The following is a 24,074-nucleotide window of genomic DNA, read 5'->3' as shown; positions in this document are numbered from 1 at the left end:
ATCAATTGAGATACGCATCACTATTTTTGGCATATTTATAAATTAGATATCCACATAAATAGTTGATTTTTTATTTTCCAAGAAACAACAGTTATAAAATGTTTTTCCTTTTATTTGATTATTTTTCTTCTCTATTTTTCCTTTCTTGCCAATTGTGTGTATTCGTGTCACACCAAAAAAAAAAAATTGTGTGTATTCGTGTGTATATATCTTTCATAAGTTCCGACAACAAAAAAAAAAAAAAAAAAAAAATCTCTCTCATAAGTTTTCTTTATTATTTTTTTCCTGGTCAGCATATTTTTTTTTTTTGTGCTAACTAGTATATATTTTTTTCCATTTTCCTTATTAAAAATCAGATTAGATTAGATCTAGGCATGTTGATAAGACTTACTAACGAATGTGACTGAGGCCCAATATAGTCATAGTCCAATAGTGAGCGACAACAATTTTCCATTCGACGGCGACACATGAAACCGCCGTCAAACCATGAAACCGCCGTTGCCTCTTCCTGGAAGCTCCATTTCTGGTAGCAACCTCCGCGCGCTCCGGCGACAATTTCTTTCGCCGAAACCCAAAATGCTTTTTCACTTCGACGAGAATCTTTGCATCTTCTTGCGACATTCTCCGACGCCGTTAACTTATCTCAAGGGATTCTCAAAAATCATCCTCTACTGTGAGGAAATGAGACTCTTCGATTCACGAAATCCTGAAATTTTTCGATTCTTCTTCATTTCGCAGATTCAGTTTCGATTCTTCTTCATTTCGTCTTCTGTTCCTTCCGGTGACTCCAGGTAAATCCATGAATCATCTTCTTTGTCTCTGAATTTCTCTGTGTACCCATACATGAGTATATAATTCAATTCTATGCTGCCCTGTTTTGCCTTCTCAGACCATCAGAATCCACGGCTACTTTTATTTTTTGTACCATTTTGTTATTGTTGTGTATTATGCATCTTCATCAATCACTGCATGAGAAACTGCACTTTTCTAAACCACAAGATGGGACTTGATTTTACAGAGCTTCTATCTGTTGTAGCTTTGGCATGTTATATTTAGTGCATGTCCTTGCTTTTCCAGATCTTTGGTTATCAAATCTTAAAATCATCACCTTGCGTCTCAGGGGATAACGTCCAGCATTGGATAGGAAGCTTATCTATAAATATATCTGGTCTATCAACATATATGTCTTGTCTATCAATAAGACAGATGAAGCAAGAGAGAACTGATATAGATTCCATTAGTCATCTTGACATCAGATGGAGATTGATCAGTGGCAAAGGTACTTCTCCTGAAAGCCAAATGTTCTTGTAAGTGCCTCTGCAGTTCAAATTTTAGAATTAGAACTTTGTTATAGCAATTATTTTGTTTTAATTTGAGATTTGATGAATTGGTTACCAAACTGCTGTACATACTACACATTAGGCAAAGGAAAGTTGCATAAGTCTATATTATCCTAAAATATAGTAACTTAAAACTTGAATCACGTATATATATGAAGAAAATTATGATCTTGATTTGGTTAGTATGTACAGATACCTCCATTTTGATGCCTACAATACAAGCTGAACCAAAGTTAGGCAAAACCATGAATAAACAGTCCCCTCTTATGGAAAATTTGTACAATTTTGCTATTCAGAAGCTTATCTGCGCTAGCTTTATATCCCTCAGCATTTTGAATGGAACCATATGACAAACATTTTCCCTCCATAAGTTTCGCTGAATCATTTGGAATTTGCTCAACTCTGTCATCGTACCCTAAGTTCGTGCGTTTCTTTTTTACAGGATTCCTTTGGTTCTAGTTGATCCAATTTCTGGGTGCAATCTTATTTTGAGAATGGTGCACGGGTGATAACTTTTCCATCAATGCCTGCTTCAAGTAGTCTGACTTTGATCCTTATAACACTTTCAAATACCATTCATAACAATCACATGGGAATTTGACTATGTGAAGACAAGACTGTTGTGCTGTTTTTGACTGTTAAGTAAAATCTCTTCCCTGTCACAATTGAACCAGAGGTTATATATGTATTATACACTGCGGATAAGTATTTATTGGCTATTTTCTGCTGCTGAATTATACAATGCAAATGTTGTTTGCTGGATTACTATGAGTCTTTTGCCAATAGGTTTCAGAACTTCCATCAGTTGCAACACACATGTTCATTGCTTAACCGAGTTTCATGGGGTTTTATACAAAACAAGGATACTTTCAGTTGCTCTTTTCCTGCATTGAGAATCTTCTCTCATTCCTGAATGTTGCAAGCATTGTGTTTGCAGGATTCCAGCAGCTGAAGAGGCAGATCTCTTATGGATGAACAACTTTGGGTTAGAAAGCTCGCACCTGAATAGGTACAACGATGAATTTGACTCGTTTGTGAATTGTGTAGTTTCTGGAGTTCGCTCCATGAATATTATTAAATCCTTCATTGCCACAGCTTGGCAAGAATTTAAAGATGTGCTACCAAATGTTAGGTTTAAAGGTGCATCCATGCTGCAGAAGGCGGTCCATTCACACCAAATCATTGACAAGAATGAAACTTGTGCATCTCTTGAAGAATTTTTTGATTTGAAACTACCCAAGAGGTCGTGTGCTTATCCTCTGTGTTGAGGTGAAAGATGGATTAAAGAGACTTGTGTAAATTTTGTTACTAAATATTAATTAATTAATTTTTATTTCGATGACTTTTCATTATAGAAAACATTGATGAAATTTACCTTCTTGGATAGTCGATTTACCAATTCACAACTCCATCATAAGCAAAAAATGAACTTTAGTGATCTATACCTACAAATCAAGAATATCTCATTTCTCAAGTATCTATTTAAACTGATACATCGGAATAAATTTAAACTGATACATCGGAATAAAAGAAGATCGGAGAAGAAGAGAGAAGCGAAGCTTTATTAATCAGTGTGATTGTTTGTTACAAAAGCTTAACGACCAATCTGAGTCTAATTAGCTTATTGTATATGCTAATTAGACTTTACAATATTAAACCAGACATTAAACCGATCAATTACCGGTTAAACACAGACCAAGTAATCTAATAGTATCTTCTCTATATTTATAGGAAAGTTTCAAACTCTCAGACTCTGTAAAGTCTTAAGTGTAATCTTTTACCAATATAAGATAAAACACTGACAATTATATTAACTGACGCAAAATTTAAATATAGTAAATAGCTTTCGTAATGGTTTTTATTAAGCATCGTTAGCCATCTTGGCGTGTACACCCAACTCGCTTCTCTGCCAACAACTATTCCATTATAAATCATTTTATAGTTTTTCAAACATCGTATAAGTCACCCATTTCTAAAATAAAACTCTAATAAAAATTTTAGATTGTTACATCAAATCTGTAATATAATTTTGGCTAAACAGATTTCATTCTAAGTTTTAGCTTATCCTTTTAGATAGACAGACGTGACAGCTCTCTTAGTCAAATGGTTCTTAAAAACAAGGGCATATTTATTAATTTTATCTTTTAAGTATGCCTTAAAATAAATTGTTAACTAGTTTATTATATGAAAATATACAAAATAAACTCTTAACAAAATAAAAATTAAAAGATACGTAATTGTAATTGAATCAGAAATAAATGGTTATGGATGTTTGATATAATTAAAAAAGACCCAAAAAAAAAAACGTTTAATCAACAAACGTATTTGATTGACAAAGAAAAAAGTATCACGATGTCTTCGAAGCCCATATCCTTCACTTTACTCTCACGCCACTCTTCCTCAAACATGTATAAGTAAACCAAACTACTTTTGCCCTCATTTCACTTTTGATTAGTTGAGAGTTGAGACACACTAAACTCAATCCCAATTATCTTAATCATGCTCACCAAACCGGTTTTAACCACCCTAATAGCTCTTTCCTACATCATTCTTGCTCTCTACACAATCATCCCATTGCGTAGCTCTCTCTCTTCTTTTGCTACAACCATCATAACAAATTCTAAATTCGGAGCTTTAACAATACCTTCAACACTCTTTGAACTCACACACCACCAGCATCATCATCAAAATCATTACCACCATCATCAACCTATAAAATGTTGTGAGAGATGGACGTCAAGGCTTACAAACCAATACAAGTCTTCTCTTGTGCTGACTGTTGATTTGCATGGTTGTGGTAACTTCAGCAATGTACAAAGCGCCATTGATGCTGTCCCTGATCTAAGTCCTTCCAAGACTCTTATCCTCGTCAATTCGGGGTCTTATAGGTCCTATCTTCAACTCTCTTGTTCTTTTCCCATGTTTACATTGTTCGAATATTCCATATATAGTTTTCCTTACAGTATGATATATATGTAAAAATGTTTGAGTTCAATGTAAGCTTGCAGGGAAAAAGTTACGGTTAATGAAAACAAGACAAACATTGTAATTCAAGGAAGAGGATATCAAAACACATCCATCGAATGGAACGATACAGCAAAATCCGCAGGAAACACTGCTGATAGCTTCTCCTTTGTAGTGCTTGCAGCTAATTTCACAGCTTACGACATTAGTTTCAAGGTAAGAAGGCTATCGATTGAAAACATGACAATACAAATCTAATTATACAAAATATGTGATGATTTCAGTTCTCATGTGTGTTTATATGTTTTGGATGGAGGAAGAACAATGCGCCAGAACCAGATCCTGGTGAAACTGATGCACAAGCAGTAGCTTTAAGGATTGAAGGGGACCAAGCTGCCTTTTACGGGTGTGGTTTCTATGGGGCTCAAGACACACTTTTAGATGATAAAGGAAGACACTTCTTTAAAGATTGCTTCATTCAAGGGTCAATAGATTTTATATTTGGAAATGGAAGATCACTCTATCAGGTTAAAATTAAATATAACATATTCATGACATTTTTCAAAACTTTACCATAATACTCTAAAATCCCAAACAGGATTGTACGATCAATTCAATAGCAAAGGGGAATACATCTGGAGTTACCGGATCAATCACGGCTCAGGGGAGAGAATCAAAAGATGAAGAATCAGGATTCTCTTTTGTGAATTGTAAGATAGACGGAAGTGGGCAAGTGTTGCTTGGACGAGCTTGGGGAGCCTACGCTACAGTTGTGTTCTCAAACACTTACATGTCCGGAATCATCACTCCAGAAGGATGGGATGACTGGGGCGACCAAGCCAAACAAAAGTACAAGGAGATGGTTTTTTCTCTTACATACACATTTCAAACTATACAAAACAAATATTCGTTAAATCTTATGTGAGATTTTATTTTTCAGAACGGTGACTTTTGGAGAGCATAAGTGCTATGGACCAGGAGCAAATTACAAAGAGAGGGTTTCGTTTGGGAAACAACTCACAGATTCGGAGGCATCTTCTTTCATAGATGTTTCTTTTATAGATGGTGATCAATGGCTTCGTCACACTAACACACTCGCTAACCTTACGTCTAAAGACACTAGAGATGGATTATACCAAAGTATATAAAAGATACATAACGAAAAAACCATTCCTATATATCTGAGTTGCAATGAAGATCATGTATATTATAATCTGATTTTGATTTGTTTGATTAGATACCATTCAGTCATAACATATCTATAGACAAATCCATCAAACGAAAAAAAAAGCATTGTGTTTAATTAGCTCACATTTTTGAATAATTCTTTTTAAGTGATTCGTGATTTCAAGAAGAGTAAAGGATCAAGCTGGTAGCTAATTTCGATGCAAGTGTCCATATCCAAAATCTTTCATCGAATAAAAAAGAACAGATCAAAAACATAGATTTATAAAGTAGTGAACCAAACGAAGCCACTAATTAAAAACAACCACTAATGAAGAGCGCTAACATGTTCATATGACCAATATCAAATTTGAAATAGAAAAAGGTAGAGGTAAATTATTTATATATATATATATATATACATATTATTTATTTTCAAATTTTTGTCAAATCTTTTAACAACCAGAATAAAAGAAAATAACTAACATAGAATTTTATTTATTCTAAAGTCAAAACCTAATTAATATTCGAAGAGACATGCACAATTTCACAAACAAATGACGATTAAAAGAAAAGAAAAAAAAAAAACGCAGTCAAAAGAAAAATAAACGAATGGCAGCGTTATGATTTCTTGTTAAAGAAACGACTTTGAATTTCCCGCGTAATCATTCCTTGCAGTGAAAGCATTAGTTCTACTTCGGCAGATTGGTTTGGTTCGGTTGATAATTTATATTTGGTTCGGTTTGGTTTACAAACAATTATTGTTTTCTTTTAACTAAACCATTTTGTTTTGGTGCTCTACGATTGTTTTGGGATTTTTTTTTCATTCCACCTCTCTACTCTTTTCTTTTGAATGAGCTAGCTAGGAATTGTTTTTCTTTTTTTTTTTTCAGTCTATCTACATTATTACACTCTTAAGTTCCACAACTATCTTGCCCTCCCATAAATTATTTTTCAGGTTCTGATAACTTCGTTTTGTTATTGATACAATTCTCAAACTTAAGGATTACCATATTTTTATATTGCCTTAGCTCTTCATAAAAAGATTGATCATTCACATATGTATGACCAATTGTTATAACTATATATGTGCAAAATAGATTACAGACATCCCATAAAAACTTAAAACTAAAGAAACACAGCATGTTTACTATACGTACATATTTATATCTATTGTTAATTTTGGTTGGTGGAAAAAATAAAAATAAAATAGAAAAAGCTTAAATTAAATTTCTTACATTGGTGAAGACCAAAGAGATAGACAATTAAGAGAGCGATAAGCAAACTCTTAGAAGCCGTCATACTTCTTTCTTTCCAGCTCTTTCAATTTTATTCAAGGATCCATAGATATCATCTTTGGTTATGAAGATCAATCTACCAGGTAAATATTAAAGACAAACATGATAGAATTTTAAATAAGACTTAACACTTTGAAATTATAAGCAGAACAGTATTATTCACTCGATAGCAAAAAAGATTAAATCAGGAATGAGCGGATGTATCAACTCATGGAAAGGAATTGGAAGATGAGAAGACAGATTTTTCTTTTGTCAATTGTAGGATAGACGGAACCGATAAGCTATATAGATAGGACCCTTGCATTGGAAATTTAAGTCATTAGAAATTTTGATTTAGTTATCTCATCTTATTACATAGAGCCAAAGATTAAATTTTTTGCATATTTTGAATATGTTTTAAGCAAAGTCTGAGCATATTTTGAATATGTTTTAAGCAAAGTTTAAGCATATTTTATGCAATTTGTTTAGATATTTAACATTCAAACCATATATGATATATATGTATTAAATATACATATATATTCATTTATATGTTCATATATCAAATGTGTATACAAATATTGTATAGTAGATAGTGCGACATAACTTAGTCAAAAAATACATTTCATCTTCTGCATATCCCATGTCTACCATGCTTTTCCTCATTGTCTTTCTCTCCATCATCTCTCCTATTCAGTTAGATCATACTCCAAAGTGTGATGATCAGTTCTCAAACTTTCCCCCCAAAGGATACACCTTAGTCTACAAGGTCTCCTCCCTTCATGCCATTGACGCAACTCTTGGTTCAACTCTCACCAAGCAACTCATCTTAATTGATACTGGAATCTATAGGTTAGCCTTCACTCTAATCTTCTTCTTTTTGCTTACTTATAACATCTTTATTTTTTTTGTAAGGGAGAGGGTTCTTGTTCCTAAGACCAAGAAGAACCTTGTGATGCAAGGTATGGGGTTCTCAAGGACATCCATTGAGTAAAATAACACAGCCTCTTCATCCAATGGAGCCTTTGAAAGTTTCTCGGTTGCTCTTTTTGGAGGTAAGCTTCAAGGTAAGAGTGATTCTCTGGTTTTTTAATATTATTTTCAAGTATAATTTACTTAACTTTGTAGATATTTAAGTATGTAGTTAAAAAACTTCTCTGTTTTATGGTTGCCTCTTAAAAAACTAATGATTGCCTCTCTTTCTCTGTTAGATAAAGCTTGAGATGTTTTTTCCTATGTTTTATGGTTGCTGATGAATTTCTACTTCCTTGGTGGATGGTAAAAACTTTTGCTTGGAACTAATGATGTATCTAATGCATTGAATTTCTCATCTTAACAACAGAAAAAACTTTTGATCAGAAAAAAGAAAAACAACATAGAAAAAACTTTTGCTTGGAACTAAGAGAATGCGAGGATAATTAAAGTTAAATAAAGCATCTAAAAATTCCTCTGTTTTGTGGTTTCTAATGATTCTCTCTCTTAGATATAGTTTGAGATAAATTTGATGGTTTCTAATGAATTTCTTACTTCCTTGGTGGATAGTTTAGATTTAATGATGTAGCTAACATAATTTTGTCTATGTTTTATGATATCTAATGAATTCGTCTTCTCGGTATGGTTTCTAATAAAAATTTCTCAACTTAATGTTTGGTCTTTTGCATGGTATAAGAACACGTCTCCCGCACCCAACCCGGAGCAGTCCGTGCATAAGCGGTGGCACTAAGGGTTGTAGGAGAGAAAGCCGCCTTCTATGGATGTGGCTTCTATGGGAACCAAGACACTTTTTTAGACCAAGAAGAAAGGCATTATTTCATAGATTGCTTCATCGAAGTAATTTATGGACTACAATCTTATGTAATTTAACTAATTCTATTTGGCCATTTTATGAAAAAGAAATTGTAGTCACAACTGATCACAATTAACAAATGGTGGTGATATCACCATAGAGCGCACTTTCAATTCTCCCACATACGAGCAATATGATGTTTGTAACTGTAACATAGTATGATGTTTGTAATTGTAACATAGTTTTATATGTATATCATCATGTATATATAAATATTTTTTTGTAAAAGTAGCAGTGCATTGTTTTTTGTTAAATTTTGTTGTCATTTGACGGGCAACACTTTGTTTAATACGCAAAGATTTTTCAGATTACAAAACATCTTTCAATTCGGTTCGGTTGGATACGTTTGTATGTCCATCCCCTAATTGGAACATAAAAAGATTCAAATAACAGAGTTATAATCTCATCTCTCAAATCTCTCTAATCATGTTCAAAAGAATAATATGCTTTCTGAATTTCTTTTGTCTTCCTCTTTAACCATATGATGCAATCTAATAATCTATAACACAATTTCAATTCATCTTAATATAAATAACAGTACTGAACAATGATAAGTAGTAACTAATTTCATTTATCGTATATGATGAATTTTGCGTGATTCAAGAAAATTCTTCCACTTAGGTTCGCGGGACGAAACATATTGAAGAAAAGTGGGGAAATCAGTATCCATATACTGCGGTGGATTAAGTTCATCGACGAGCTTCGGTGATGGTTTTACAACGGACGTCAAGGGGAAGCTGTGCAGCGACGCCACTGATATCCTAGGCTTTGTGGAATTCACCAATACCCTATGTAGCACGCTTTTGTACCTCCCGTTGCTAAATATCTACATATATAAAGTGACCAAAACTATTAGCTAGTTTAAACAAAAATAGAGTTATAAATATGAGATCTTATATTATTAGAAATTAATTTGACTTCATAACAACTTTTACATCTCAATCTCTAAGCAACCTTATATGTTTTTTTGGATTGCTAACGTAAGTCTAACAATGCTTTGGAATTTTTTTAATGTAAGTTGGAATCTTTCATTAACCAAAGTAATAAAGTAATAACTTGGTAACACAATAATACTACTAGCTAGAAGAAAACGTTTAAAGAATATGCTAATTAATAATATATACCTCAAGATGATCGCCGACGTTGACGACAAAAGAGCCAGGGATGGGATCAACAGTGACCCATTCGTCACGGTGCAGAATCTGAAGGCCTTCAACGTCGTCTTGAAGAAGAAGTGTCAAGAAGCCGTAGTCTGAGTGAGGTGGCATCCCTAGCGTCAGCTCAGGCTCCGGACACGGCGGATAACAGTTCACCACCATCAACTGACTTCCCTCTTCTAACTCCTCGACCGCCTCGTCGTCGCCGTCGATTTCAAGACTCTCTATGATGGCTTTTACCATTATCTCGAACATCTCTTTCGTGTCTTTAGCGTAGGTAGCCGCCAAACTCCTGTTTTCAATTTTTTTTTAATACAATATCAAGTTTAGTCTACATGTATCAGTATTTTAAAATAAAAATATATTGGTATTATTACGCGTGATATGTAAAGTAGTCCCGTGACTGCTAGACTAGTAGTTCTTGGTGGCATGTAGCTATGAAGATAAATAAGTCGTTTTGTGTGACCTTTTCTTTGTTATCTAGTAGTATAATAATAATCCCACTCATCTTCATAGATTCACAACTCACAAGCCGCCACCATATCATTTTTAAAAAATAATTCAAATAATTAACCGCCATAACCTCTAGATTATATTGGCATGCCCTTTGTGACCAAAACAGAAGAATTTGTGTCTAAAGATGTAATCATAGATTTTTACCTGGCTAACCTTTTTTAAGATGTAAATTAAAATATTCATGAGCTATCTAATTTTTTGTTTAATACGTAAAAAACACGTGTGCTAAGTCTATCTGTTAAGTTTCTCGAATTTCAGATGTAAATGTGGGAAATCTGACCTGAAGTCGGAGGGAGAAGAAGGCCAGTAAGGAAGATAATCAGGGAGAGGATGTGCGTATAGTTTCAAGAAGTCTCTCCAACAAAAGACATTGTCTTTGATCTGGTTGAAACTCGTGCCGTACCGTACAGGAGCCGACATGTCCGATGACATGTATTTTGATCTAACTTCGTACGGAAGCTCAAAGAATCTCTTACACACTTCTATCATGTTCCTGCTCACATCTCCTTCCATCCCGTGATTCACCACCTACATGCCCATCATTAACATAGCTTACTTGTTTAGCAAGCGAGCTAAATATCATTTTATGTAATCTAGGGCTTACTTAACTATTTGAGGACCAACCTGGAAGAAGCCGTAGGTTTTGCAGGACTCGGCTATGGTTTGCAGAACATGAGGCCGGTTAGGTCCGTGGAGCTCGGCGAAATCTATGAGGGGAAGCTTTAGGTTTTGTTTTGGTTTGATGAGCTTGTCGGATTTAGTGAAGATGGGTCGGTCAGGTTCAGGCAATATATATTTGGCTGGCACTTTGGTCACACCATTGTCACAAAGATGTTTCACACCTTTTTGGTATTTCTTGTTCTCTTCTTCCACCACCGGAGCTATCATCGACGGAGACATTTTCCTTTCGTTTAACTGCAAACGGGACATCGATCACCACGTACAATAAAGAATTAGCAAATATAACAAAAAAAATCATCAGGAGTTATATGTTTTGTATGGAAGACGTATGTAATATATATACCTGATGGATCTCGATGCTCTTGAAAATTCTAGAGATATTCAATGTATATGCATATAAATGCGAGGATCTATGTTAAAAGACTTGGTAAGATATGGTGTTGGTGGGTGTAGGTATTTATATACATACGTGTTTGAAGGAGACGTTGAAATGAATAGTCCAGAATTGATATTTTGACGAGTTATAAAGCAGTTTTGGTATTGTTCAGAGCTAGTCAAATTCTTGGAGACTGACTTCTTCTTCTTAAATCGCCCTCACCAAAAACCGTTGACATATTGGTAGTATTATTATTATATATGCTATACTATTTGAACGATAAGATCACAAGATGGTAGGGTCTAGCTCGCAATAATATTTAAATAACTTTAAAAATGATAGAAGAAAAATAATAATAAAAATTACAAAAGTCTACCTAGTTTATGTATTATGGGGTTACCTCCTTAATTTTCACAAGTTTGATATATATTGTTGACGAGAAAAAATAATATAGATAATGTTTGCATCTAATATATGTAAATAGATGGATATTACAAGATCTTAAACCATCCTCATTGTATAGGTCCTTACACAAATCTTAAGCTAAGATTTGTGAAGAAAAATCCTTATATAAAAATTTTTCTTCACAAATCTTAGATTAAGATTTGTGTAAGGACCTATGTAATGAGGATGGCCTTATAGTGTTGGTCTCTTGGTCACAAATGCGCAACACCTATTGACATAGTGCTTATGGTCGTATGGAGATAATCGAATAGCATCAAAAAAAAATATCTTTATCTAATTCCAATTATAAAAAATAGAAGTTTCGATAATGTATTATTATAATTACCATATGAATTAAACGATAGCTTGGATATATCATATATGTATATACGTGTAAATATTTTGAAAAAGATACCAAATTATTTATAAGTGTTGGAGCTCCCAAACAAATTATAAATATACATATTATTCCTGATACATATATAAGAAATAGATATGCGCATTTAAAATAAATGATATGTACAAAAAATAAATAAATAAATAAATAAAAATGATATGTACAACAACGATATGGCCAGGAGCCATGCAATCTCAAATTTGATAAGTTTTAGATTCGTAGTCGAAAACGAATATGTACGTATTTGCTTCTCCAATATACACAGATTTTGGATACGCCAAAGGATTCGTGTACTTGCGTGCGGCTGTTGTGGCCTTTTGGGTACCGTACGCTAGCTTGAATACTCGCTTTTGTTTTACAAAACATGAAATATTTTAAAGATTTAACAAAAATTAAAGAGCATCCACATTGTAATTTTTTCTACTTTACATTGTAAAATAATGGTAAAACTTGTCACAAATCTTAAAATTGTGATGATAAGTTTTTGTGTCTGATACTGACACTATGTCTATATTTTCGTCATTACGTGCCTTAATTTTACTTCTGGTTCATAATTGTATTTCTCAAGCATCATTAACATAATTACAGCCATCATAATTTTGAGAAACTTTCCGAATTCGTAGATTAGAATGCGTAAACAATAATTAATGTCTTATCACCGTGTTAATAAAACACTCTTTTCTTTTCTATTTTTTTTTTGGATAAAACATTTCAATTTACAACATCGATAAAACAAACACTACAAAAAAAAAAAAAAAACACTACAGAAACAAAAATATTACCAAAATTTATTCCACATTCTTATACGATGTGGAAGACTAGAATGATGAAAATAATGCATGTATGTTACTAATTGTCAAACACATAATATGTTGTACGTCGTAGTGAGGAAAATGAATATGTTGAGATGCTTAATGATGCATATTTTTATTCCTTCATCAATTGATCATATATACATAAACAAGAGGAAGAAATTTCGTGATCAAGACTAATCTCTAAAATATATTATGTCATTATATCAAAACTTGGAAATATAAGTACCAGAAGATTCTTTTTCTAATTAACTTGGAAGAATAGGCTCATATACATGTATCTTTTGCCTATGTTTTTCGTTTATATAATTATATTTTTTATATAAAAAAAAATACTCATAGTTGTGCATAAAAGACCCCAAAATAATGATATTTAAGCATTTGACGAAACGAAACTACTTGGCGCGAAACTTCGCTGCTTGGGTCCTGTTTGGGGAGGGGATTGGGTCAACTCAATAGGACTTTGTATATATGTTGACATTTGCAACATTTTCAAATATAAATATTTTCCTTAAAAATGTAATTTTCTATTCTGTTTATTTAATGGTTACTTCATAATACTCTTTCTAATACACCTTATTCGAGTTTTATTTTTGTGTGTTCGTCACATATAATATAGTCTGGACCGACCAGCATATACGACTAGATTATATTTCTTAGAAATTGTGTATGTACATACACAATTTCTTTTCAATATATATATATATATATATATATATATATGTGTGTGTGAGTATATGCAAAATACTTGGAACATACGTACGTATGATATTTTAAATTTGAAAATAAAGAGAAGATTAGTTTTACATATAATTTACCAAAATAAATGTTTGAAGTCCCTCTCCTACACTAGTTAACGATTTGACAAACTTAATTAGCCATAGTTGAATACCAAAAATCTCTAAACTATTTTGATCTTGTCATAATAAAATTACTAAGCAAGCAAGCTAAAGTGTTTTATTAGGAAAATATAGATAAACTGTGATTGGACGAATCTTCCCAAATATATAAATTAAGGTTTAGTTTCGTCCATGCATTCCAGCTGTTGACGATAAGAGTAATTAATATACAAATGTGATGAACACAGCATGCAAAGTAATCTCGAAATATTAATTTGCATGATCGGGAGATTTCTGAAGATGAAATTTCAATGACTTTAGTTTACGATATATATATATATTCTGATTAAACTATCAACAAATCATGAATGAATTAAAAATATGTATGAGATCGGAAGCTCCTGATTCAAATAGTTAACTGGGCTGTGGTTGTCGAGTCTGCTTTCCATATGGGATTATTATTTTATGAAAGTCAAACGACGACATCTTTGTATACATTAATTGGTTGGTTTTACGATATCCACATCACATCCATGTATGGGCACGTATAGCTAATAACTAAAAACTATTGGACGTAGTATAAAGCCATATAAAGTGCCCCTTGAATTTTTATTTTTTAACTTTTTTCTTAAAGCTTCAAAAGTTTCAAAGATGTTAACAAAATTATTTATTTCCACTTTTAATACTTTGAAAACATTTTGTTTTGGATGGTACTCTCCTTCATTTTTAACTTCTTGAATTCAATTTTATAAATACACATAATTCCACAATCTGAAAACTCACATATTCGTAAATATTGACTACTTATTATATAATTTAGTGTACATCATTCTTCAATATAGAATCATGGACTTATAGCTAGAGTTGGAAAAGGAATTACAGATTTTGCAAAGTCTTTAAAAGTAAGTCTCAAACATGCCCCTATCTGAAGCTATAAAAAGTCTCTTCTCTCACAGTAATGCCTTGGAGTTAAGTCCACAATTAACTAGAGTTGATTTTTTCAGATTTTGATGTGAATTCGTACGTTCTTCCTACCATTTGAATTTTTCAATTTTCTAACGTGTCGTTATGACATGATATAAATTTTTCATGTAACTGAATAACCGATGAAGAAAAATGTAAACAGTTGTGTTGATATATATGCTGATTATCTAACAACTACTCAACTCTAAACGAATATTTAATCTAGATTGACAACTGGTTCAAAAATAAAGATGAGAGTCCTGCACAAAAGAATAAAGCGTTGTGAGTCCATCAAGGAGCTAGGAACAGTTACGTGAGTTTAAAACAAGTAGATCCTATATATGGACGACCAAGCCTCGAAGTCAAACACAATATTCAATATATTAACAAGAGAGTTAAATTAAAAATGATAATCCGTATTTTATCTAATATAGTAATATCTGCATGCATTTCGTCTTTTTCTTCTCCATTCGTTGCATTGGTTCTGTAGGCCATGTCAGGCTCTCTCTATTTCTTTATATTCTTTCGTATATTTCTCCTTCGCATACAATTTTAGTTTTTTATTTGTTGAACAAAAGGTTAGCTAGCTATTATTATTGTTCAAAATATAAAATATAATATTTTCGCTATTAAATTTGTTCTGAAAACAGTGTTAAATGTATCAGCAAAATGAAACGTAAATTACATAATATTTCCATTACATGACTAGTACTGCATGGAATACCTTAAACAACAATATTTAACTGTCGTCGATAATTAATTAGCTACATTTTAGACTCGTGAAAAAGGTTGTATTTGAGACATTGATAAATGTATTACACATATATATATATAAATATTAGTATAGTTCAATAACTTGGTAATTTTATAATGTGAAGTTAATATAATTAAGAGTCATAAATTGAATTTATATGCACATTATGATGACGACTTTAGCATCTTCCAATTAAGGAGAAACGAATCCGTGGACCTTTCCAAGTCCTCTCGGCTCTCTGATAACAGTTGCCTAAGTCAAAAGTTATTATCGTAAGAGTTTTTTTAATTATTGTATACAAAAGTCAATTAATATTTAAACTTAGAAAAGTTAGGGACATATTGCTGACGAACTGTTGCATCCGTAACGTAATTACTCGAACTAATTTTTTAAAATTAAAAAAAGTGACAAGCTACGACACTAACCAATTTCATGTCTTAAACTTTGCTTTCAACTATTTCTGCTGGAGCTGGTGGGATCTTAGATAAATGATATATACTTGCTTGGCCGATCAGATTTAATAATTTAACGTAAAAATACTGAAAGTTCCTTAACGTAAAAAATATAGTGATAATTAAGCTTTTATTTTTCTCGAACTATAGTGATAAGCTACGAATAATTAATTCAACTGGATCGATTCTGGTGTTAGTAATTTTGATTATATTAAGGAGGAACATGTCAACAGATCATTCGATTACTAATATCACCGTTTAAAAATTTTACATAAACAATTTGACCGAACCAGAGTTAACTATACTTCCCTTAACATTAACCAAACGTGTGTATTTGAATATGATTTTTTTCCTTTATATTTTTCCTAATTTTATATCCGAATTCACATTAATTTTAATTTTAATTTTTTTAATATATACATTATCTTAAAAAATATAGGCTACATTATATTTTAGTTAATTGTCCAACGCGGCAAATATATGTATGTTCATCATCAAGACTATTATTTTGGAATTTGGACCATACAATAATATGCTTTGATATTTTATAGAAGATCTAGATTGAAAATAGGATTAGTTCATATACCGAAACATTCGTTGATAGTGTTCGAATGTGGAATTGTGTTAAACGAGAGACTTGGTCACTTACGCGGTGTTAAATCTTTCCAGGCGTTACCTGACTTGACCGGCATACTGTTTGTATCCAGAAACCACAAACGACGCAGTGTGGAGCGTCAAAATAGTCAAAGAGTTGAAACGTTTAAAAGCCGACAAGGTCTCCTGATTCAAGGGAAGAGGGATAGCTTTTAAAAGATCTGGCCATGTCCGTAAACGGAAACAGTACTTCAGATGTACTTCTGGTCAACTCTTCTTCACAGGACAATTTATAACCAGATGATCAACTAACAAATCATTCATTTCATTTTTATTTTTTTTTCATATGTTTTCTAGGAAGTCGCGCATTTGTAATTAATGAGAGACATCATAACAAAACGCATGCATGATGACTCCTTGAATTATTGCTCGACTCCAACCAGTAACCACTATTTTTTTTTTTTTTTTGGATGAGATTGATAATTGTCCAACAATTCTTTATGTTTATGTTTATTATCTACAACGTTTTAAGACTGAAGAGAAATTATAATATGAAGAAAATAAACGACACATCCAGGATCCAGCCACATCAATCTCTGAGCATAGTTTTTACATGTGGTGTGGTGATCAACTGATCAAGAGATCTGAACTATTTTGAAAGAGATAATTATAACGATTCACAAAATTATGTGTTTTTCCATTAACATATAATTTTATTTTTTGTCTTTCTCTCCCATGTAAAGACTAAAGAGTGCTCGTATATCATTTCAACAAAAGAAAGATCTCGTCTGAGAGAAACACACTTTTTATTGAAACCTCATACAGGTTTGGGAAGAACACATTTTATTGAAAACTCTTATCTTCCATTACCAATTTTTTTTTATGATAATAATTTTCAAAACTAGACAGATCAATGTATGCATAAAACACAATTTTGAAAAATTAACTAGTATGTCAAACAACAATAAATAATTTGATAAGACAACACATAAAAGTCCATGCAAAGACGTACGCAAAAGGAAAAGTTTTACTAATTTTACTCTTCCGATGATAAAATTGTACAAGTGATTACCACTAGAGGATTAAGCTGAAATTTTCTAATGGGCCGACATACAAGCCCATTAATGATAAATATGTTATGAAAGTATCTCGTTGACAAAAACAAAACAAAGTACGAATCTAGGCAGTTGCCGACTCCGTCCGTCTTGATCATTTTCATCATCTGCTGTAAAAGCTTTATCAATTTCAGATTTGCTATTTTGTTCTTGTTTTTAATTTAGGGACTATTTATACTTCGGAAACAAAACCCCTTTGGCTAATCGGTCGACTCTAACTAAGAAACCATGTTCAATTTCGGGTAACATCATTCAACTTCATGATTTGTTGAGGCTTACCTATTGTCTCTTTGTGATTATATATGCGATCTTTTTACTCCATTTTACATCATCTCGGATTATGTTATTGTCTAATTTTGGTTATGATAGTTTTGGGGAGTTCAGATTTCTCCTATTTGTTTGGTTGGATATGTCTGTTTGTGAATTAAGAGCTCTGTTTTTTTTTTTGTTAGTTACTAACTGTTTATGCATACCGTTAATGGCTCTTAGTTGAGATTTTTGTTTTCTTCAATTCTCTAGACTCGTTGTTGCTAGAACATCCTGATGCATACATAATTTTCCTAGTGTAAGCTTTCCTGTTGTGTTGGTCTCTTTACAGTAATTTATGAGAAGGTTTCTCCAAAGATGGTTAGATTTGAGTATTCAAATACTCAACTAGTATGTAAAATTCTCAATGATGTAATGGACTTACAAAAGAAAGTTAAATTTTTAATTTTCTTAGTTGTAATCTTATAAAGAAATCTTATATCTGTCCATGAAGTTGTAATGTTAGTATATTAGGTATTGGGAACAATTTCAGGTAGCATTTTGAGATTGTTTTTGTATGTTGTTTAAATTATCCAGGGGCTCAAAAGAACAACAACAAGGGCAGTATCATCCTTCTCCAGAAACATCTCCACAACCGTGGTATTCACCGTCTCTGGTCACCTTGCCTAGCTCATCCCGGCTTCAAACATCAGGGCAGGTTCCACCACATGTTTCACCAGGTGAATCCGCCGGCATTATTGCAATTTTAAAAGATAAAAGGTTAGCTTTGATTCAACTTGCCTAGTTCTTTTGTGAATTGTGCATGATGTATAACATTTTTGCCTTGTGTCACACATTTTTTTGTCTTCCTTTAATATGAATTTATGGCCTTTTAGGCTTTTGGAAAAGTTTAGGTGCACCAAACAAACACTAGATCTAGTACTGGTTCGGTGGTTATGATAGTATAGTTGCTGAGAGTCTCTGTGATTTTGCATTGTGTTGAGAACTTAACATATACTTGTCATTACATTATCTTGTGTGCTTACTCTTAATACTCATTTCTGATCTTTTTCAAATGTTTTTGCTCTAGTGTGGATGAGCTCAATAACCTTCTGTCTGATAAGAATGCATACGAACAGTTTCTACACTCGCTTGATCAGGTCTCTATTCAAAACAATGTAAGGCGCAAAACATGAAGTTAAAAAAAAAAATCTAATGTCTTAAAGAAATGTAGCTTATTCACTATTTACGTTTTTTTGTGCTTTTTCTTCATATGTTCAATAGATCAGTAAGGAGCTTCGCAAAGAAACGTTACATCTAGCTAGTGAGTTCTTGTATGACTTATAATTAAATGAATGAAATTCTAATTCATTTCATTAGATCTGAAACATTCATGCTAATATAACAGGAGGAAACTTGGAGAAGGAACCACAAATAGTGGAGCTCAGAAACCAAGTGAGTATATTGTTGATATTTTGAGTGTGTGTTAATTGAGTTTTATATAAAACTTCTCACCATCTCTGTAAAACCGTTTCTGTAACAGTGCAGGATAATCCGTACATCAGAGCTTGCAACTGCTCAAGAGAGGCTCAACGAGCTTGAGGATCAAAGAGAAGAGATCCTTAAATTCTACTCTCCAGGTTCTATTCTTCATAGGCTTCAAGGTAAAGCTGCTTCACTCAGTAATACTTTTAATGTGTAACAAAAAAATTCCACATTGGTTTCTAAACACAATCCTGATTTGTTTATGATTGCAGATGCGATGAACAAGGTGGATGAAGAATCCGAAGAGCTACAACATAAGTTTATGGAGAAAGATATTGACACAGCCGCATTTGTGCAGAAATACAAGAAGCTAAGAAGCAACTATCATCAACGGGCTTTGGTTCATCTCGCTGCTAAAACTTCATCTATCCGTTGAAACAAACCATGGTTTTGGGTTTTTTTCCCCTTTTACTCGATGTGTAAGTAAACAAAAATGGTTCAGAGTATCTAATATCTAAATATATATATATATATACGAATTCAATAAAGAAACATGTTACGCTCTCTAACATCGAGAGAATATGTGTTATGAAACTTGCAAGAGCTATATATATACACAAAATGCACAGTTATGTTGAGAGGGCGACGTGAGAATGTGTCTAATTTTTGTAGTTGTTTAGGAAACTCACACTACAATTTACCAAATCCCTCATTTTTTGACGTGACCTTTTGGATCATGACGACGACTTAGCGCGACTCAGAGTCTCACAAGTCAATGTTTAATAATAACTAAACTAAGACTAGTGGTATCTAACTTATACCATGATCCATCATCTCATGTTGTTGTGAAAATTGATATAATGTTTGTTCTTATTTTTTACCAAAGATTTGCGTATAAGAAACTGTTTTTTCTCACAATAAATAATAGCGTAAATAAGCAATTTGGTTGCTCCAAATTTGAACATCTTACCAACATCCGTTATTTAAGAAAAATTTCCCGGTTTATAATTTTTCATAATCTTAATTAAGAAAGTTAATAAGTAGAGAGAAGGAACCATATACTATACAATGTACCAATCATTAATTTATACAAATAGTAAAATCGAACCAAAACCAAAACCAAACCAAAACGAAATCAAATAATTTCGAATATAAATATTTCCTTAAAGCTCCACTATCTCCTCCGTTAAAACTCTCTCTCTCCCTCTCTCTCATCTCTGACAGTTCTTTTTGTTTTCCTGTCTCTCTCTCTCTCTCTCTCTCTCTCGCTCGATGCGAAGAATCGAGCACTTGTGTCGAGCTTCGTAAACTTGTGTCTTTTAACGGGAATATAGTACTACCTTAGAATCACAACGAGCTACTTGAATGCGTATCTTTCGCCCCATGATGTTGCTTCTCGCGGTGGCGGTGGCTTTGTCCTTGGCCTTGACTGGATTCGCTTCACCGCCGGTTCCTTCGTCGTTGGCTCAATACGCAGCTGGTACGGTCAAGATTCTTCCTTTAGAAAGGGCTTTTCCTCTAGACGAGCCACTTGAGCTGAGTGAGCTCAGAGCGCGTGATCGTGTCAGGCACGCGCGAATCTTACTCGGCGGAGGAGGTCGTCAGAGCTCCGTTGGCGGCGTCGTGGACTTCCCGGTTCAAGGCTCTTCCGATCCTTACCTCGTCGGGTATAATTTCTTCATCTTGGAGGGGTCTCTTTTTTCTAATTTCTTGTTCTAGCCAGAACTCAGAAATATGTCTTGCCTTTTCGTCTTCATCGGTCTTTAGATTGATTTGAAGATCGTTTTTTCATCAAATTCTGTAATGAAATTGAAAGATTTAGGGCTTTCAAAGTTTTTATTATGTTTCACCTTTTTTGTTCCTTTATCCCTTTGCTTTTATCTTGTCCTGTGCTTTAGAAGGTTATGAAATGAAAGGAAAAAAAAAAGTTGATTATGAAATGCTATGATTACGGAGATCTCATTGAGTTTGTCTCCTTTCTTTTTTCTTTCTTGCAGCTCCAAGACGACTATGTATGTCACATTTGCTTATTGGAGTTCTAATGGGTTTTATGATTTATCAGTCTTTATTTTTGTGGGGACATATCTTTCTTTTATGTGATATGTATCTATATTCTGTTTCTTGGTAGGCTTTATTTCACAAAGGTCAAATTGGGTTCTCCACCAACGGAGTTCAATGTTCAGATTGATACTGGAAGTGACATCTTGTGGGTTACTTGTAGTTCTTGCACTAATTGCCCTCACTCTAGTGGACTTGGAGTAAGTAGCCTTGTCTTAAGTTTTTGCTTAGAAGTGGGATTAGCATCAGAAAAGTGTGAAAGGCTTATCCTTTATCTTTTTTTTCAAATACATTTCAGATCGACCTCCATTTCTTTGATGCTCCTGGTTCCATGACTGCTGGCTCTGTTACTTGTTCAGATCCGATTTGTTCTTCAGTATTTCAGACAACGGCTGCACAGTGTTCTGAGAATAACCAGTGTGGTTACTCCTTTCGCTATGGTGATGGAAGTGGGACTTCAGGTTACTACATGACTGACACGTTCCATTTTGATGCGATTTTGGGAGAATCTTTGGTTGCAAATTCATCTGCTCCCATTGTTTTCGGGTGAGAGCTTTTACTATGTAAAACTAGTCCTTGTGTTTGCATGAACGTGTATGGCAGATTAAAAATCCTAAAGCTTCGTAAATGGTTTTCTTGTACTTGCAACAGCTGTAGTACCTACCAATCTGGGGATTTGACAAAGTCAGACAAAGCAGTGGATGGAATATTTGGTTTTGGCAAGGGAAAGTTGTCAGTTGTTTCTCAGCTGTCTTCACGAGGGATTACACCGCCAGTGTTTTCTCATTGCTTGAAAGGAGATGGTAGTGGAGGTGGTGTATTTGTCCTTGGCGAGATATTGGTCCCAGGAATCGTTTACAGTCCTCTTGTCCTGTCACAGTAAGCTCACTAACCTCTTCTAGTTTTTCAGTCTTAGATTGTTTCTCTAATTGTGTATTATGCTGTATTATGCTGAGCCTGAATTTGTGTAAGTTTTGTGTTAGTCTATTGCATGAGCTTTATATGTAGCCTAGGTGGTTTATAGTGGATTGTTCCTAGGTCTATAGCTCAGCAACCGTCATTGAGTTGGTTATATAGAGACTTAACATGTTAAATAGGATGTTGGGCAGAATGAGTTGGGGGGATTCTGGGTTGTCTGTGGTTTGGTATTGGGGGGATCAAGTCTCTCTATGATATGTAGTTCTTTGGTGAATTGAATAAAGGAGTTTACGTAATACAGGCCTCACTATAACTTAAATCTGCTGAGTATTGGCGTGAATGGACAGATGCTTCCCATTGATGCAGCCGTGTTTGAAACATCGAATACCCGTGGAACTATTGTTGATACAGGAACCACTTTGACATATCTGGTGAAGGAGGCTTATGATCCCTTTCTTAATGCAGTAAGTCTGTGTATATCTTGTGGGTTCGGCATGAGACTGTGACTTTAACATCATGATGTTTTTGTTTTGTATCTGCAGATATCAGACAGCGTGTCACAGCTGGTAACACCGATCATTTCTCATGGAGAGCAGTGCTATTTGGTCTCGACTAGGTATGTCTCCTCATCTGTAACTGCGTTGTTCAAATCCTTTTCTCTCTAGATGGAAGTTAAGAGGAGAGTTTTCTTGGTTCTGTGTGTTTGTGCAGCATAAGTGACATGTTTCCTACCGTTAGTTTCAACTTTGCTGGTGGTGCATCAATGATGTTAAGACCTCAGGACTACTTATTTCATTACGGTTTCTATGTAAGCTCTTCTGTATGTTTAACGTTACATAAAGAAAAGTAGTAAAACCAAAATAGTCTGCTTTTGCATAATTTTGTCTTACTTGGTCTCTCCGATCTAACAGGATGGTGCGTCCATGTGGTGCATTGGTTTTGAGAAAGCTCCGGAAGAACAAACTATTTTAGGAGGTCAGACACTGATCTTTAAAAACTCATGATTACCGCATCTTCTGGTTTCAACAGTGGTTATATATCTGTCCTTTTTTGCAGATCTTGTACTGAAAGATAAAGTCTTTGTGTATGATCTAGCTCGGCAACGGATTGGATGGACAAACTATGATTGTAAGTACCATATATAATCATAAAGTCATGTCAATTAGAAAAACTCTAGTCATAGGTTATCTTCAATCTGAACTTAGAAAAACTTGTGTTTTTGTTTGACAGGTTCGATGTCTGTGAATGTATCGGTAACTTCAGGAAAGGATATTGTAAACTCAGGGCAACCATGCTTGAACATCTCAACAAGGGACATACTCTTAAGATTCTTCTTTAGCATGTTATTGGCTCTATTTCTTTGTATTTTCTTCTCCTTGACGTAAATTTATAAAGTTTTGTGTGTTTTGTTTTAGAGTTAGTGTAGGCTGATTTTTGTTGAGTTCCTTTGATTCTTTTCATCAATGATCCTCTCTTGATGTAGTAAGTATTGCCTTTTAATTGTAGATATATGTCTTCATGTGAAGAAAATAGTGTTTACTTGTGGCCTATAAAGTAGAGCTACTTTCTAATTAATCCCTTTCTTAATACATTAGACGCTGCGTTTTTACTTTCCACCAATAAAATTTCAGTATTGTTATAAAACGAAACGGCACGAGCAAGACGAAACGGCACTA

The 24,074-nt window shown here is 33.6% G+C and overlaps 4 protein-coding genes and 1 long non-coding RNA gene across 10 annotated transcripts; 4 read left to right on the top strand and 1 right to left on the bottom strand.

The window, feature by feature from the left end:
- The first annotated feature begins 295 nt into the window (after positions 1 to 295).
- Positions 296 to 2,712, top strand: LOC17888093. 3 transcript variants are annotated; one of them, XR_002834327.1, is made up of 5 exons: positions 296 to 791; positions 1,121 to 1,307; positions 1,783 to 1,977; positions 2,278 to 2,349; positions 2,473 to 2,712. It is a non-coding gene; the product is annotated as an uncharacterized LOC17888093 (long non-coding RNA). The 3 variants fall into 3 exon arrangements; XR_002834326.1 differs by having other exon boundaries at positions 1,783 to 2,349; XR_002834328.1 differs by having other exon boundaries at positions 1,783 to 2,349; positions 2,436 to 2,712.
- A 1,095-nt stretch (positions 2,713 to 3,807) lies between these two features.
- LOC17890458 (probable pectinesterase 15) lies at positions 3,808 to 5,645 on the top strand. 2 transcript variants are annotated; one of them, XM_006294259.2, is made up of 5 exons: positions 3,808 to 4,228; positions 4,349 to 4,520; positions 4,625 to 4,831; positions 4,903 to 5,153; positions 5,245 to 5,645. In XM_006294259.2, exons 1-5 carry the CDS (start codon positions 3,840 to 3,842, stop codon positions 5,450 to 5,452), a joined length of 1,227 nt encoding a protein of 408 aa, XP_006294321.1. In that variant the 5' UTR covers positions 3,808 to 3,839; the 3' UTR covers positions 5,453 to 5,645. The 2 variants fall into 2 exon arrangements, with proteins under 2 accessions (XP_006294321.1, XP_023640530.1); XM_023784762.1 differs by having other exon boundaries at positions 4,903 to 5,166; positions 5,245 to 5,326.
- A 3,344-nt stretch (positions 5,646 to 8,989) lies between these two features.
- On the bottom strand, positions 8,990 to 11,354 carry LOC17888770 (protein DMR6-LIKE OXYGENASE 1). Its single transcript, XM_006294406.2, has 5 exons — positions 11,289 to 11,354; positions 10,889 to 11,179; positions 10,545 to 10,792; positions 9,716 to 10,040; positions 8,990 to 9,417 (listed from the first exon to the last, which is right to left on the bottom strand). The coding sequence occupies exons 2-5, from the start codon at positions 11,162 to 11,164 to the stop codon at positions 9,163 to 9,165; spliced, it is 1,104 nt and encodes a 367-aa protein (XP_006294468.1). The 5' UTR covers positions 11,165 to 11,179; positions 11,289 to 11,354; the 3' UTR covers positions 8,990 to 9,162.
- A 6,407-nt stretch (positions 11,355 to 17,761) lies between these two features.
- Positions 17,762 to 20,060, top strand: LOC17887942 (vacuolar protein-sorting-associated protein 37 homolog 2). Of its 2 annotated transcripts, none has more exons than XR_002834320.1 (7): positions 17,762 to 17,933; positions 18,535 to 18,717; positions 19,028 to 19,115; positions 19,222 to 19,261; positions 19,346 to 19,392; positions 19,486 to 19,601; positions 19,695 to 19,793. XR_002834320.1 is itself a non-coding variant. In XM_006293457.2 (7 exons), the coding sequence occupies exons 1-7, from the start codon at positions 17,920 to 17,922 to the stop codon at positions 19,856 to 19,858; spliced, it is 657 nt and encodes a 218-aa protein (XP_006293519.1). In that variant the 5' UTR covers positions 17,762 to 17,919; the 3' UTR covers positions 19,859 to 20,060. The 2 variants fall into 2 exon arrangements, 1 of the variants encoding a protein (XP_006293519.1); XM_006293457.2 differs by having other exon boundaries at positions 19,481 to 19,601; positions 19,695 to 20,060.
- A 569-nt stretch (positions 20,061 to 20,629) lies between these two features.
- Positions 20,630 to 23,973, top strand: LOC17889975 (aspartic proteinase-like protein 2). 2 transcript variants are annotated; one of them, XM_023784741.1, is made up of 11 exons: positions 20,630 to 21,089; positions 21,420 to 21,434; positions 21,551 to 21,680; positions 21,779 to 22,026; positions 22,132 to 22,359; positions 22,700 to 22,862; positions 22,941 to 23,014; positions 23,110 to 23,206; positions 23,310 to 23,373; positions 23,455 to 23,526; positions 23,629 to 23,973. In XM_023784741.1, the coding sequence occupies exons 1-11, from the start codon at positions 20,788 to 20,790 to the stop codon at positions 23,781 to 23,783; spliced, it is 1,548 nt and encodes a 515-aa protein (XP_023640509.1). In that variant the 5' UTR covers positions 20,630 to 20,787; the 3' UTR covers positions 23,784 to 23,973. The 2 variants fall into 2 exon arrangements, with proteins under 2 accessions (XP_023640509.1, XP_006294035.1); XM_006293973.2 differs by lacking the exon at positions 21,420 to 21,434.
- Positions 23,974 to 24,074: the final 101 nt, after the last annotated feature.

This window comes from Capsella rubella, unplaced genomic scaffold, assembly GCF_000375325.1.
Source record: "Capsella rubella cultivar Monte Gargano unplaced genomic scaffold, Caprub1_0 scaffold_4, whole genome shotgun sequence".
NCBI classification, from domain to species: domain Eukaryota; kingdom Viridiplantae; phylum Streptophyta; class Magnoliopsida; order Brassicales; family Brassicaceae; genus Capsella; species Capsella rubella.
Note: the sequence above shows the minus strand (reverse complement) of the source record. Positions and strands in the feature narration are given on the sequence as shown.

Bases quoted from the DNA above. Each gene is read 5' to 3' on its own strand.
- LOC17887942 (XM_006293457.2), top strand. The intron at 19,262-19,345 runs GTGAGTTCTTGT...CTAATATAACAG, and splicing joins AGAAACGTTACATCTAGCTA to GAGGAAACTTGGAGAAGGAA. The intron at 19,602-19,694 runs GTAAAGCTGCTT...TTATGATTGCAG, and splicing joins TATTCTTCATAGGCTTCAAG to ATGCGATGAACAAGGTGGAT.
- LOC17890458 (XM_006294259.2), top strand. From the start codon at position 3,840: ATGCTCACCAAACCGGTTTTAACCACCCTAATAGCTCTTTCCTACATC. The intron at 4,521-4,624 runs GTAAGAAGGCTA...GGATGGAGGAAG, and splicing joins CTTACGACATTAGTTTCAAG to AACAATGCGCCAGAACCAGA. The intron at 4,832-4,902 runs GTTAAAATTAAA...AATCCCAAACAG, and splicing joins ATGGAAGATCACTCTATCAG to GATTGTACGATCAATTCAAT.
- LOC17889975 (XM_023784741.1), top strand. From the start codon at position 20,788: ATGCGTATCTTTCGCCCCATGATGTTGCTTCTCGCGGTGGCGGTGGCT. The intron at 23,374-23,454 runs GTCAGACACTGA...CCTTTTTTGCAG, and splicing joins AGAACAAACTATTTTAGGAG to ATCTTGTACTGAAAGATAAA. The intron at 23,527-23,628 runs GTAAGTACCATA...TTTGTTTGACAG, and splicing joins TGGATGGACAAACTATGATT to GTTCGATGTCTGTGAATGTA.
- LOC17888770 (XM_006294406.2), bottom strand. From the start codon at position 11,164: ATGTCTCCGTCGATGATAGCTCCGGTGGTGGAAGAAGAGAACAAGAAA. The intron at 10,041-10,544 runs GTCAGATTTCCC...AATTGAAAACAG, and splicing joins TCTTCTCCCTCCGACTTCAG to GAGTTTGGCGGCTACCTACG. The intron at 9,418-9,715 runs GTATATATTATT...TTATATATGTAG, and splicing joins ACGTCGGCGATCATCTTGAG to ATATTTAGCAACGGGAGGTA.